General features: G+C 39.9%; 1 protein-coding gene across 2 annotated transcripts in view; it reads right to left on the bottom strand.

Annotated features, from left to right (window-relative positions):
• The window catches only part of LOC120432344 (dipeptidase 1), a 437,109-nt gene that overhangs the window by 25,670 nt on the left and 396,999 nt on the right, over positions 1-14,440 (bottom strand). For both annotated transcript variants that reach the window (XM_039597533.2, XM_039597532.2), the window contains 2 exons: positions 14,256-14,412; positions 4,407-4,539 (listed from right to left, as the gene is read on the bottom strand). In XM_039597533.2, coding sequence (XP_039453467.1) covers positions 4,407-4,539; positions 14,256-14,412 — 290 coding nt within the window. The remainder of the gene's footprint in view (positions 1-4,406; positions 4,540-14,255; positions 14,413-14,440) is intronic.

The raw sequence follows: 14,440 nt of genomic DNA, 5'->3' as shown, positions 1-14,440 counted from the left end.
ATCGTGCCCCGCATATTGAAGCCCGCTCGTCTCATAACACCTTCTAGCACGACATTGAAACAAAGACAAGAGATCCCATCGCCTTGCCGAAGCCCCCCAAGTGAAGTAAACGAGTCCGATTCCGCACCCGATATCTTCACACAACACCTAGCCCCATCCATCGTCATCTTGATCAGTCTGATCAGCTTCCCGGGAAAACCGTTCTCGTCCATAATTTTCCATAGCTCTTCGCGATCGACTGAGTCGTACGCGGCTTTGAAGTCGATGAAAAGGTGGTGCGTGGGGACTTGGTACTCGCGACACTTTTGGAGGATTTGTCGCACAGTGAAGATTTGGTCGGTTGTTGATCTCCCCATGACGAATCCGGCTTGATAACTTCCAACAAAACCTTCCGCTATTGGCGATAGGCGGCTGAAGAGGATCTGGGAGAACACTTTGTAGGCCGCGTTGAGGATTGTGATGGCACGGTAGTTCTCACAATCTAACTTGTCCCCCTTCTTGTAGATCGGGCATATTACTCCCTCTTTCCACTCCTCCGGTAGCTGTTCTGACTCCCAGACCCTGACTATCAGTCGGTGCAGACAGGACGCCAGCTTCTCCGGGCCCATCTTGATGAGTTCAGCACCGATACCATCCTTACCCGCTGCTTTGTTGTTCTTCAGCTTCTTGATGGCATCCTTAACTTCCCTCATCGTGGGAACTGGCTCCTCTCCTTCTCCCGCTGTACCGATGAAGTCCTCTCTCCTGCCGCCTTGGACCCCTGCCTCTGCTTCTGCGCTATTCAGGTGTTCATCGAAGTGCTGCTTCCACCTGTCAATCACCTCACGCTCGTTCGTCAAGATAGCTCCATTTTTATCCCGGCACATTTCGACTCGCGGCGTGAAGCCGTTTCGGGATCCGTTGAGCTTCTTGTAGAACTTGCGCGTTTCGTTTGAGCGATGCAGCTGCTCCATGTCCTCAAACTCCAACTCTTCCTGGTGGCGCACTTTTGCTCGGAAGAGCTGGTGCTGCTGCCTTCGCTTCTGTCCATACGCCTCCTCGTAATCACGGAGATTGTACTGCAGCATTGCCCTCCGTGCTGCATTCTTCTCCTCCAAAATCGCTCGACACTCCTCGTCGAACCAATCGTTCCGTCGTCCTCGTTCCACAAATCCGATGGTGCTTTCCGCTGCGTTGGTGATGGCTGCCTTGACGCTCCTCCAGCAGTCCTCGAGGGGAGCTTCCAACAGCTCACCCTCCCCTGGCAACGCAGCCTCCAGCGAATGCGCGTACCGGGATGCGACTTCCGGTAACTTAAGCCGCTCCAGATCCAACCGCGGAGGGCGGCGGTACCGAACGCTTTTCGCCAGGGAAAGTCGTTGGCGCATTTTCACCATCACCAGATAGTGGTCCGAGTCGACGTTGGCGCCGCGATAGGTCCTGACGTCGATGATGTCGGAAAAGTGTCTACCGTCGATTACGACGTGGTCGATTTGTGATTCCGTTCCTTGCGGTGATCTCCAGGTGTACTTGTCTCGGAGGTTGTGCTGGAAGCAGGTACTTCGTACGGCCATGTTTTTGGAGGTGGCGAAGTCGATCAGTCGCAGGCCGTTTTCGTTCGTGCGTACGTGGGCGCTGAACTTTCCTATCACCGGTCTGAATTCCTCCTCCTGGCCAACCTGAGCGTTAAAATCTCCGATGACGATTTTGACGTCATGTTTTGGGCAGCTGTTGTACGTCCAGTTCAGCTGCTCGTAAAATGCGTCCTTGTCGTCATCTTCGCTTCCTGAGTGCGGGCTGTGCACGTTTATGATGCTAATGTTGAAGAAACGGCCTTTAATCCTCAGCACGCACATTCGGTCGGTGAGCGGGGTCCACCCAATCACGCGATCGCGCATTTCGCCCAGCACTATAAAGGCTGTCCCCAGCCTCTTGTTTTCGCCGCGGCTCTGGTAGATTGTACAGCCAATCCTTGGGTACGCTTGTACCTCTTCCGCGCCTATCCAGCCAACCTCCTGCAGCGCTACGATGCTGAACTTGCGGACCCTCAATATGTCGGAAAGTATGCGGATACTCCCGTCAAATTTGAGAGACCTACAATTCCACGTCCCGAGCTTCCAATCGTGGGACCTCATATGATGTCCAGTTCCGTGCCGATTGGTCCGGCTCGCATCGTGTGCTTCCTGCACTGGTGTTTTACGGCGGGTTCGTGTGGCCTGCACCAACCCCCTGTCTCGCCGGAGGACCATCGTGCCGGTACTGTTTACAGTCCCACGCCGACACAAGGACTTTTACTCAGCCGCCCCTAACCTGGGGTACAGACGCTGTTTCGAGCCGCCCCTAACCTGGGGAACAGACGCTCGATGGGGGGAGGGGGTGGGGGGGTCCGAACTCTATCTGCTGTAAGCCGCCCCTAACCTGGAGAACAGACGCTTACCTCGACGATAGAGCAGGACACCGGTTTCTTTGAGCCGCCCCTAACCTGGGGAACAGACGCTCAAAGAAGGGTGGGGGAGGGGGGGGGGTGTCGGCCACTTCTTTCGAGCCGCCCCTAACGTGGGGAACAGCCGCTCACGGATAGAAGGAATCGACCACCTAGTCCGTTTGGGCCGCCCCTAACATGGGGTGCAGACGCCCAGAAACGGAACTAGAGGGGGGGGGGGGGGCTGTGTATGCAGCAGGGTTGCGCTTCTTGATTTTTCCTTCTTTTTAATTTCACCCAAAAACTTTGCAGCACTTTTTTTTCTGTAGCTTTCCGAGCAATTCACCCCACCGTGCACCAACGGCTTCTCTTCTATACACGACTCTCGTAGCAACAGACACAGTGACGAGGACGACGACGACACGCGTCAGTATGGTCTTCGCGGTACACTTCCACACGCCGCGCGACACAATACAACGACCATCGATCGCGACGACGACGACGATGCCTTAGCAGTTCTTTGTACTTTTTTTCAATTGCCCGTGGCGGAACGCGATATTCGGTCAAATCTGGTGATTGATTTGTCTCACTCGCGGTCGTAAAACACGGACTATCACTTTCCCGGGCCAGGAGACGGGTTCAGAACACGGATGCAATGAATTTCACACCCCACTAACGCGTATTTTCGTGTAAATTTTGCACTTTCGCGGGAACGGTACGAAAAACAATACCGATGTGCACGGCGCACACACACTGGCACTCAATTTCAATTTTTATGTTTCATTTTTATTTTTTTGCCTCCCCCTCGACCCCGACCAGAGTCGAGGGAAATAAGCTTCAAAAATTATTTGCAACGGCCTTATTGCATTTTCAAAATACAGGAAAAATACGTATTTTTGTGAAATATCGAAACTTCGGATAATCGAGAAATCAGATAATCGAGTCTGGATTGTATTAGTAAAACATAATCAACAATCAATTTGCCGAGATTTTTTAGAACGCAGCATTTCTTGTTTAATCGATCGTGGATTGATAAAACTTTAAATCGGTTATCATGCAATGATTTTTAAAAATGAAAAAAAAAATATTTGAATTTCTCGGATTTGGTGTAATAGAATACAAGTCGACGTTATGAAAATTGATACAAAATTTCTTTTTATTTTATTCCGGGCAGATGGTAATAACAGAATTCATGCCATTTCAATAACAAATACTGTTAAAACAACAGAAAGTGTTATGGAATCTTCTTGAAAACCCAATTTTTGCATAAGAGTTTAATAAGAGTTTATGTTATCATAACAAAATTTGTTATTGGTCTGATATTGGTTGAAATCCAAAACAACTTGGGAATAACATTTTTTGTTATGGAAGAATACCGCCAATTGTTATTGTGATGATCGGATTAGTTGTTAAAATAGCAAAAAATAATAACAGGGATTTGTTCGAAGAATAACTAAAAATGTGATTGGTCTGTTATTACAATAACAATCCAATAACGAAAAAATCATAACGACGAATAACAAATCTTGTTATAAATAACAAAATATGTAATTGACCAATATTTTAAAATATCAAAAAAAAATATTCCCAAGTTATTTCCGTCTGCTCGGGATGGGTTCACTCCATTGAATATTATTATTAAACTCAAAGAAGCCAATAAAATGATGGTGCAAACAAAACAAAGCAATGCATTCACAATAACCAACCTTCAATTAAATTACCAAAGAAGCCTACATAGTTTACAAATATTATTGTTCAGTAGATTAAATTTCACGATGAAGCCAAAAAAGTGACACATAATTTTGTGACGCAGTTTCACCGCTACTGTTGTATGGAAATAATCAATGAAATGTGATACTTAATCAATTGTTAAAAGGCATTTGAACTGATAAAATCATGTGGGTGATTTCCAATTTGATAACTTTATTCAAACAATAATAAAATGAAACAAAGTTCAGGAAGTCTCATGCTTCATACTGAATATTAAAAATGCAACTAAACTTACCGTCCGCCGTCGTCACCAGGGCCATGTGCTGCGGGTACAGGTTCACTAATCTGCGTATTAAGTCTATCTGCTCTAAGGTCAGCTGCACGGCGTCCAAGTGCTGTGACGAGCAGGGCGCATACGCTGACCAGAACTGCAACGAGATGGAAGAAACGAAAGAGCTTTTATAAGTTATGGGCAATCAAAGAGAGTCCTTTTCGATGACGACAGAGTGGCCGCCGAGGGGGGGTGTGGCGTCAGGTGGGCAACACCTTGAATACAAATTTTTAGTATTAGCAGTTGAAGTTGTCCGTTCAACCCCATAAGAATCCCGGGCATCCTTCCGGCAAATCACGAACGGATCATAAATTTCAACACGCCGTTAAGAACTCTTCTCGTCGCCGGCTGCAGAGAGCGGGGAACAACGAAGGAAGAAGTGCCCCCTGCAGGAAATAAAAGAGATGACGGTGTGATTTACTACCGAGTGCGCGCCGCGGCACTGTGTGGCCACGTGGCCAGCCGAAAGGGGAGTTGTGGACACACTCGGTTAGCCAGTACAAAATGCTCAGCTGGGACGTCGTAAAGCAAATAAAGTGCGCGGCCATAACGGAGTGGCTCGTTGCGTCTGGGCGTTGGGAGGGTTGTTTTCGTCTGGGTCGGGATTAATACGTGGCAGTTTGAAGTGACGAGCCTGCGGCGTGGTTTTAAGCGTGGGATCGTGACTTTAAAGGGATCATCATAAATTTTCAAAAACTTCAAATTTTCATGAAAAAACTCAAATCACTGAGGAGATGTGTTTCGTCTATGATTTTTCAACTTAATTTTTAACTTGAAAAATCAAATCAAAAAATGTCTTAATTTTCTACAAGGAGATCCAAAGAAACCTCACAAAAAAAAACCCCAAAGATACAACCTTCGGAAGGTACTTGAGGGTCACTTTCTTCTTCTTTTTCCTGCATCACAATTTTTTGAGTAATTTACCCCAAGCCGCATCTGCTTCGTGGCTCGCGTGGTCATCAAAGGCCGGCAGCAACTGGGAAAGCCATTTCCGGCGGCCGGAAAAAAAAACGGGACGAGAAAGTGCTGGCCGTGAAAAAAGAAAACGAGCAAATAAAGAAAAGATTCTAAAAGGAAAAGCTCGAAGGCAGATTTTTCTTTCCCGCCCTTCTTACGGCCGACACTTTGGAGATGCGACGGTCCTTCAACGGTCGTTCCGTTTCCATCATTCGACGCTAAATCATATCTCTTTATTTGTCTTGAACGGGCGTGCCCACCCGCCCGGGAATGAGCCTTTGGGGGGCCGCCATGACGATGAAGTCATGAACTGGGTCGTCTAGAACAACCGATGGAGTGGCACTCGAGGGCTGGACCAGCCTTGGGTGGTGAGTTTTTCTTTTTTTTTGTGATATCATGATCACAGACTGCGCAATCATAACGATGATGACTTACATTTTAAAAGCAAAGTTTTGATGTTCTTGCTCGGACCCAGCGAGAGCTCGCCGGCAGTGGCCACACCCTGCCCACTGGAACAAACTGATGGCTCAATGATATGGAAGTCGAAGTAGGAAAATCGCGCTGAATGAAATAGTTTACTCACTCACTTAATGTGTTTGAGTGAGTACTTTGAGTTATAATTTGTTACAGAATGATGGCTTTTTATGATGAGAAATAAATTTGAACTAGATTTTAAAAAAATGCTTCAAGTTCAATTTATTTTACAAAATCCAACATATCACCAATTGTGTAATTCATCATTTTTGTAGAACATTTAACCAAGTTCGATCTCAAATTTGATCATCGATTTTTTGAAACAATGTAACTACAATATCAAGTATATTGTATATTCCTGGGTTTGATCCCAGTCCCGGTCAGAATCTTAAGTTTAGGTCATTAGGTCATTCCAGGTGAGCAGTTGAAACCAAACATTCGAACACTTCTAATTCACTAGAAGAAAACTTTTTTCGAGCTCTATCAAGCCTGTAAGCTTAACTTGATCAAATTTGGGTATTTTTTCTGCAACGAAATCTATAGAGCGTCCAATTTACCGTCCCGGGAATTCCCGGGATTTCCCGGAAAAAAATATTTCCCGTTTCCCGGGAAATTTACAAATTACAATTATTTTTTATTTTTACAATTTATTCCAGAAATACAAGCGGCCATCTTGGCGACCGTTTTGGCATCCATGTTTTGAAATTATACAAAAAACAATTATGAGAGAATTTAATTAATTTCAACCTTCATATTCATATTGAACTAATTAGCTTTTCTGTAAATTTTATATCAAGGTTTAATTAAGATTATATTTATTATTTAGGAATAATGTTTGCTTATATGTTGGGTAACAAAAATTACGCTATTATGGATTGAATATAAACTATTTTATTTTCGACAACCTGTTTTAACGATTATTTTTGCTCTATCATTCATATATATTCACCTCTTCCGGCTAGTATTAAAATTGAGATTTGTTTGACATTTTTGTTTATCGGTTGAAAATTGAATTGATATAATTAAATTATTCAAAAAGTGTTGCTCGATAAGAATTTATTTAAGAGGCAGTATTTGTAGATTCTGCTCGGTTTGTTCTAGAGGTCGTATCGAGTTGCTCCGATTAGGATGAAACATTCAGCGTTTGTTTGTCTATGCATGAGATGAACTCATGCCAAATATGAGCCCTCTACGACAAAGGGAAGTGGGGTAAAACGGGCATTGAAGTTTGAGGTCCAAAACACATGAAAAATCTTAAAATTGCTCGCATTTCCGTAAAACTTCATCAATTCCAACTCTCTTAGATGCATTCGAAAGGTCTTTTGAAGCCCTTCAAAATGTGCTATAGACATCCAGGATTGGTTTGACTTTTTCTCATAGCTTTTGCAAATTACTGTTAAAAATGGATTTTTTTAAAACCTTAATAACTTTTCCCAACAGCCTCCAACACCCATACTCCCATAGGTCAAAAGTTAGGGAATTTCATGGACTATAAGCCTACGGTATTAACTTTTAGGCCAATCGCAGTTTTTCTCATAGTTTTTCGATTTTTCTAGAACAAACATTTTACAACGTTAGATTTGCTCAGTAGGCCTCCATAGCGGCACTTTTTGGTCTCAATTTTGACATATTCGAAATCCTCAGAAAATTTTACATTAGATTGAGGTGTTGGAATTGTAAATTTGATTGGAAAAATTGCCATTTAGAATGAAATAAAATATTTTTTAACATTTTGTCGGATTAGGGGTAAAACAGGTTTTCGCCTACTTGATACGGCATTTGACGTATTGATCATAAAGCAAATAAGATCTATTTCTTTTTTCGAAAATGTTTTATTTAATTATTATTGAAATCAAATTTACAACTCCAATACTTCTAACTTACGTGAAATTTTCCGAGGATTCCGAATATGACAAAATTGAGACCAAAAAGTGCCGCTATGATGGCCTACAGGGCAAAAACTAACGTTGTGAAATGTTTGTTATAGAAAAATCGAATAACTATGAGAAAAACTGCGATTGGCCAAAAAGTTTTTTCCGTAGGCTCATAGTCCATGAAATTACCTATCTTTTGACCTATGGGAGTATGAGTGTTGGAGGCTGTTGGAAAAAGATATTAAGGTTTTAAAAAAATCCATTTTTAACAGTTATTTGCAAAAGCTATGAGAAAAAATCAAACCAATCCTGGATGTCTATGGCACATTTTGAAGTGCTTCAAAAGACCTTTCAAATGCATCCAAGAGAGTTGGAATTGAAGAAGTTTTACGGAAATGCGAGCAATTTTCAGATTTTTAATGTTTTTTTGACCTCAAACTTCAAAGCCCGTTTTACCCCACTTCCCTTTGTCGTAGAGGGCTCATATTTGGCATGAGTTCATCTCATGCATAGACAAACAAACGCTGAAAGTTTCATCCAAATCGGAGCACCTCGATACGACCTGTTTCACATCGGTGAAAAACTCGCTCTTAAAAGTATTCGAGAAATTACTTGAAAATACTTGTTCTGGAATAAGTTATTTGCCATGAAAAACAATATTTTTCATGATTTTTTTCACTTTCAACTTTATGGTCACTGAGACAAATTTAAAAACAATTTTATTGTTTTGGAGCATAGATTTTCACTGTCCAAACACTTTGGATAAAAAATGCTGCTCAACAAAAAATACTAAAAATATTTTTTTTTATTTGGTACGATTTGAGAGGCAGCATAAAAAAATAAAGAATCTATATAATTTCTCAAAGTTGCATGATTTTTCTACAAGCAGTCAAGCCATTGAATGATCCTCAGACTCATTTTGACCATTGAAGTTGCTGTTCTGTACAATTCTACACCCAAAGGAAAAATATATCTCAAAATCTGCAACATTGGATTTGCTGCAGAAAATGTCATATTTTATAACATTTTTTGCAGCAAGCCCGTAGATCATTTTTGCCCGCGTGTAAAAATTTCAGCGATCTGCAGTTCTCACCAACACATATAAAGCTGGCCCGTCCCCGAGCAACACTCCAAAGAGAAGCATATGTTGGTGCTCTTTCACTCACTTTTCATCAAGCGTCCATGGCGCGGTGGTAGCGTGTCGGATCAATAACCAAGAAGTTGGTGGTTCAATCCTCGTTCTGCTAAGTGTTTTTTTTTTGTGAAATACAACCAAAAAGTCGTCGGTAATGTCGATAATTGTCGGTAACGGGCAAAAATGTCATACTCCTATATCGCAAAAAATGCATGAGGACAGATTTCATGCAGATTCTGATATACTTTCATGCCGCCATGCATCACAATCATGCGACTGCCAGTTGGGTGTATTGCAAAATATCAATCAGAAACAGGATCAGAATAAATTTCGTTAAATTTAAAATTTCCCGGGAATTCCCAGGATTTCCCGTTTCCCGGGAATTTTGTAACCCCGGGAAATTGGATGCTCTAGAAATCTGTTTCAATAATTTTTTTACTTCCAAATAACTATTTACATCAGAAAATTGTGTTTTTTTTTTTAATTTTTTCTATGTAATTTAATTGTTGTTCTCACCTCCGTGTTAATGAGCTATGCTATGCTATACAATGCTAACTAAATTTATCATTCAAAAATTTAGGCAAAATAACATAATAAAGAGATAGGTTGAAACCTTTAAATTTCAAAAGCGCTTTTCTTGCATCGCACATATCCATACAAAATAGGGGAACTATACCCTTTCTCAGCCTATTTCTATTATCGGCCTATCAGCACTTTGATCAAGAATTACAGCTTTCATAAAGTGTTTTTGACTGTTCCAAAGCAATAAATAGCTCAAACAAAAGTGAGCAAGCAACTCTCCATTGTTGATACATCTGAAAATGTTGATTTTATGGCGGAAAACGGCAAGAGTGATGAGAATTGGTCGAACGGCTTAGAGTGATTAAAATGGGCATATTTCCCCTACTGATTGTCAAGGGAAACAGATTGGCCGATGTTTGACATGGATGGACACCAATCGCCCTTAACGTTCAGCAAAACTGGCAGTGTTGCAAGCGCAAAACGTACGTTGCCAGTGCCGATTTATTTTGCATCGAGCAATCTGTTTCCCTTGACAATCTGTAATGCAAACTCCCACTAACAACAGCACTAAAAAATCAAATCAAATTATTCGCTCTACAGCATTGCCTTGGCGTTCTCGATTGCGAGATTCCTACTCGAAACTAGGTATCCGAAGGCTTGATTGTTGAGGCAATTGCAAACCTCTTTTTATACCTTAGCTTCCATCCACCCCGGGATTCGAACTGACGACCTTTGGATTGTTAGTCCAACTGCCTACCAGCGACTCCACCGAGGCAGGACCCAGGAAGACGACTCCTACACCTGGACTGAGCTAACGACCTAACCTTTTTTAGGTTAGTCCGGGGCCAACATTTACTTCCCGTCCGATGGAAGGCGTGATCAGACAAATCTCGTCTCAAAATTTGCCACCGGGACCTTCTGGGATCGAACCCAGGCCGACTGGGTGAGAGGCAATCACGCTAACGCCTACACCACGGTCCCGGCCAACAGCACTCTGGTGAGTAATATGCTACGCACATCTCAATCGGGTGAATCTTTGTACTATTTTTTCACAATCTTTTTACTCTCTAAATGTTGTTTTTGCTGATATTGAAATATTGATTTTTGGAAAAAATCGAAGTTTCATGCAAAAACAAGTTTGACATTATTTTTTAATGCAGAATTGAATTTGCAATCGAAAAGTACTTTACAAATTTTTTGATAAAGGGCTCCGTTTTCAAGATATAGCCACCGAAAGTTTGATTTTAGCGAAATATTTGCAGTTTTTCAATCTTTAAAAATAGTGACCATAAGTGACCATTTCTAAAACTATTTTTTTTTAAGTTTAGAAAGTTTGCTATAAAATTGTCTAAGAGACATTGAAGATTGGACCTCGGGTTGCTGAGATAGAGCCGCTTTAAGAAAAAGAAACAAGAAAATTGAAGTCTTCTTAATCTCACCAAAATAACCCACCATTTTCTAATGACGATATCCCAGCAACTAATGGTCCGATTATCAATGTTAATGCATAAAACATTCGTGAAATTTTCCGATCTTTTCGAAAAAAATATTTTGAATTTTTTAAAATCAAGACTAACATTTTAAAAGGGCCAAACATTGAATATGACACCCATTTAAAATGCTAGTCTTGATTTGAAAATTTCAAAATATTTTTTTCGAAAAGATCGGTAAATTTCACGAATTTTTCATGTATTAACATTGAAAATCCGACCATCATTTGCTGAGATATGGTCCTTAGAAAATGGTGGGTTGTTTAGGTGAGATTAGGAAAACTTCAATTTTCGTGTTTCTTTTTCTTAAAGCGGCTGTGTCTCAGCAACCCGAGGTCCAATCTTCAATGTCTCTTAGACAATTTTATAGCAAATTTTCTGAACTTTAAAAAAAAAGTATTTTTAGAAATGGTCACTCATGGTCACTATTTTTCAAAATTGAAAAAAATGAAATATTTCGCTAAAATCAATCTTTCGGTGGCTATATCTTGGAAACGGAGCCCTTTATCAAAAAAATTGTAGAGTACTTTTCGATAACAAATTCAATTTTTCATAAAAAAAATGTCAAGCTTTTTTATGCATGAACCTTCGATTTTTTCCAAAAATCACCAGCTTTTCAAAAATTCATAACTCGGCGGAAGATTTTTTGACAATGTTTCTCTATGGCTCAAAAGTTGCGGATTTTTGTCCCCTAAAACATATCAAAAAATCTCGAAAATCAAAAAATACTTATTTTGGGAAATTGAGTTTTAGTAAAAAAAAAAGTTGATTAAAAAATCTGCAATTTTTTTTCGTGTACCTATTTTTTTTTCTCAAAAGTCCTCAACAATACCTACAACTTTGCCGAAGACACCAAATTGTTCAGAAAATTCACTAAAAAGTTACAGCTGATTGAATATTTACATACCATTTTTGTATGGACAGCAGCCAAAATTGTATGGAGACTTGTATGGATTAACCAATCACACAAAATAGCTTATTTGGTCATAGGGAAGGCCCCCACAAAGTTTGAGCCAAATCAAAAAAATAAAAATAAAATCCATTTCCGGTTTTGGTAGAGAATTGTTCAAATTTTTCCCATTTTAAATTAATTTTTTTTAAATTCAATTTTCGAAAAACTGTTATGTTTTGTATTTTTATTTATTTTAAGTCGATGCAAATATTTTTCAAAGTGACGAAAACAAAGAAATTATCGAAAAAAATCTTTTTGCGATACTAAACATCGAAAAATTTAGAAAATTCAAAGGACGTTAAAATCAACCCAAACATGCTAAAAAATGATTTTAAACGCTAAGAAATGGATTTTAAGGGCGCACAGCAACCAAGGAAGTTGTTGTATTCTTATTCAAAAATTGTTGAACTTACGGACCCAATCCTGAAATAATTTGATTATAAAATTTGACCAATTTTGTTGTAAATCATTTTGGAAATAGTAGGTTAGGGGATGAATAAAAAATCAAATCGACAGTTTCCGTAGTTTTGAAGATACTAAAATTTCTGTAACAATAATCTGGGTGCTACAGCTCTGGTTGATGTGCACCGTTAAATCAATTTCAGCTGATTGCACTTAAATTTTCATAGAAATTTTAAAGTGTTTTGAAAAAAAAAAAAATTCTTGCTCCTTGATTTTTCGGGCCAGCTTTGAAGGAGTGGGGGGCGGGGAGGTCCAATCTTCAATATCTCTAAGGCAATTTTAATGGAAAATTTCTAAACTTTTCGAAAGATATACGATAAAGAACAACAAAATTAAATGAAATCATGGGTGGAGTTATCTTGAAAACGGTGCTCTTTATCGAAAAATCTGTGAAATACATTATTTTTGCAAATTCAATTTTACTTTAAAAATATTGACTTTTTTTCCAAAAAAAAACACACCTTTTCAAAAAAAAAAACTTATCTTAAAACATACATTTTTGTCCACTTTTTTGAAGGCTCAAAATTTGCAGATTTTTGTTCTCAAAACATTTCGAAAATAAAAAAACGGAAATTATAAATTGATATTTAAAAAAGGGTAATTTAAAAATCGGTCGAATTTTGTATAAATAAAAAAAAACTCAGATGTAACACATTTATTTTCCTAACTGGAAATTTTTATTTTTTTTAATTATGTAAAAGTTACAATAACATGACATTAGTTTTTCTACCAAACAATATGACAATATTCTTTTCTTATCTTTTTGAAAGTTAAAAATAATTGTGAAACTTGGGTTTTGAAGACATTTTAGTTTGAAGGTCGTCTACGGGAGACCATATTTTTTTCCATTTTATTTCAACATTTTCTGTTTAAACTGTACACACTAGCTGATTCTTACACAGAATTCGATAGTTGACTCGCCAAACGCATTGAGATTTTGTTGGAGAACTCTGTGCTGTTTGAAATCATTAAGCAGTATTGCAAATTTGACGCATAGTCCTTGATTTATTTGTGTGACTTTATTTTCAAAACTATTTTGTGTTTAATTATGCTTCAGTTATGTTTTGAACATGGAAACGTTCAAGCATCTAGGAAAAAAGTACCCTGTTTTTTATTATGTTCATTCAATTAAATTCAACTACACTCACTGTTTGTTCGATTGCTCAATTTTCGTTTGATAAATGTTGGGTCAGAAGCTGTACTTATTCCAAACAAATATTGGTTCAACGAAAGCAGAAAATAAATTTCCTCGAAATTCCTGTTTGGTGCGTTATTCTATTCCGTCACTGAATTTCCAATAATCTGGATGCTTTGTCAGTAAAGCCAGTCAAAAGGGATCGATTTCAAATAGTTTTTGGAACTCAATATTTCCGACAGGTTTATGAGTATGTAATTGCTGCTCCACTGCATACAAAGCCTTTTTGCGGATGCTCCCATCGCTCATAAATTGATCCAATGTGTTTTCGAAAATGAAGCACTTCATATTAAAATGCAATTTTACTGTCTAACTAAACTGTTGATTTTCCAATCCATCATGAGCAGTTCTAGGAATGGAACCGTTTTCAATCTATTTGCGCTGTTAAAAGGCATCATTCAGTTGAGCAAACTGGGATATCAGTATCGTTTATGTCGGACAGCGCGATTTGTTTTTTTGTTTCGTAAATGTTACTCTAACTAATGTGACTCTCCCCTATTTAACGAGATTGTCACTTTGGACAAAATTCACCTGGTCCCCATAGCTTCGCGGCAAACATAGTTTGCTTTCACCGGATAACTTCCAGTGTCGTCCTCTTGCTTGCAAACTCCTTGTCAGAAGAAATTCTCCAGTAGAGGGGGTCGGAACAAACAAATATTCACCACCGCCACCGCGGGGCTTCTGCACTTAATGGCCATTAAGGGGAGTGTCGGTCCTGTTTGTGTTTTTCGGTTGTGGCTTCCGGCTCTTACCTGGGCTGCGACCATGCCCTCCTTCAGCCGGCGCAGGTCGGTGTGGCTCCAGGCACTCGTCGACCAGGGCGTAATATCGCGGAGGTCCTCGCCGAACCGGAACTCCCGCAGCTGGTTCTTGAGAAACTTCCGGATGTTCCACGGCAGGTCGTTGTGGCTGGGAAAGAGGAGGTCGAGAGTGAGAA

The sequence above is a fragment of the Culex pipiens genome, chromosome 3 (genome assembly GCF_016801865.2).
Source record: "Culex pipiens pallens isolate TS chromosome 3, TS_CPP_V2, whole genome shotgun sequence".
NCBI classification, from domain to species: domain Eukaryota; kingdom Metazoa; phylum Arthropoda; class Insecta; order Diptera; family Culicidae; genus Culex; species Culex pipiens.
Note: the sequence above shows the minus strand (reverse complement) of the source record. Positions and strands in the feature narration are given on the sequence as shown.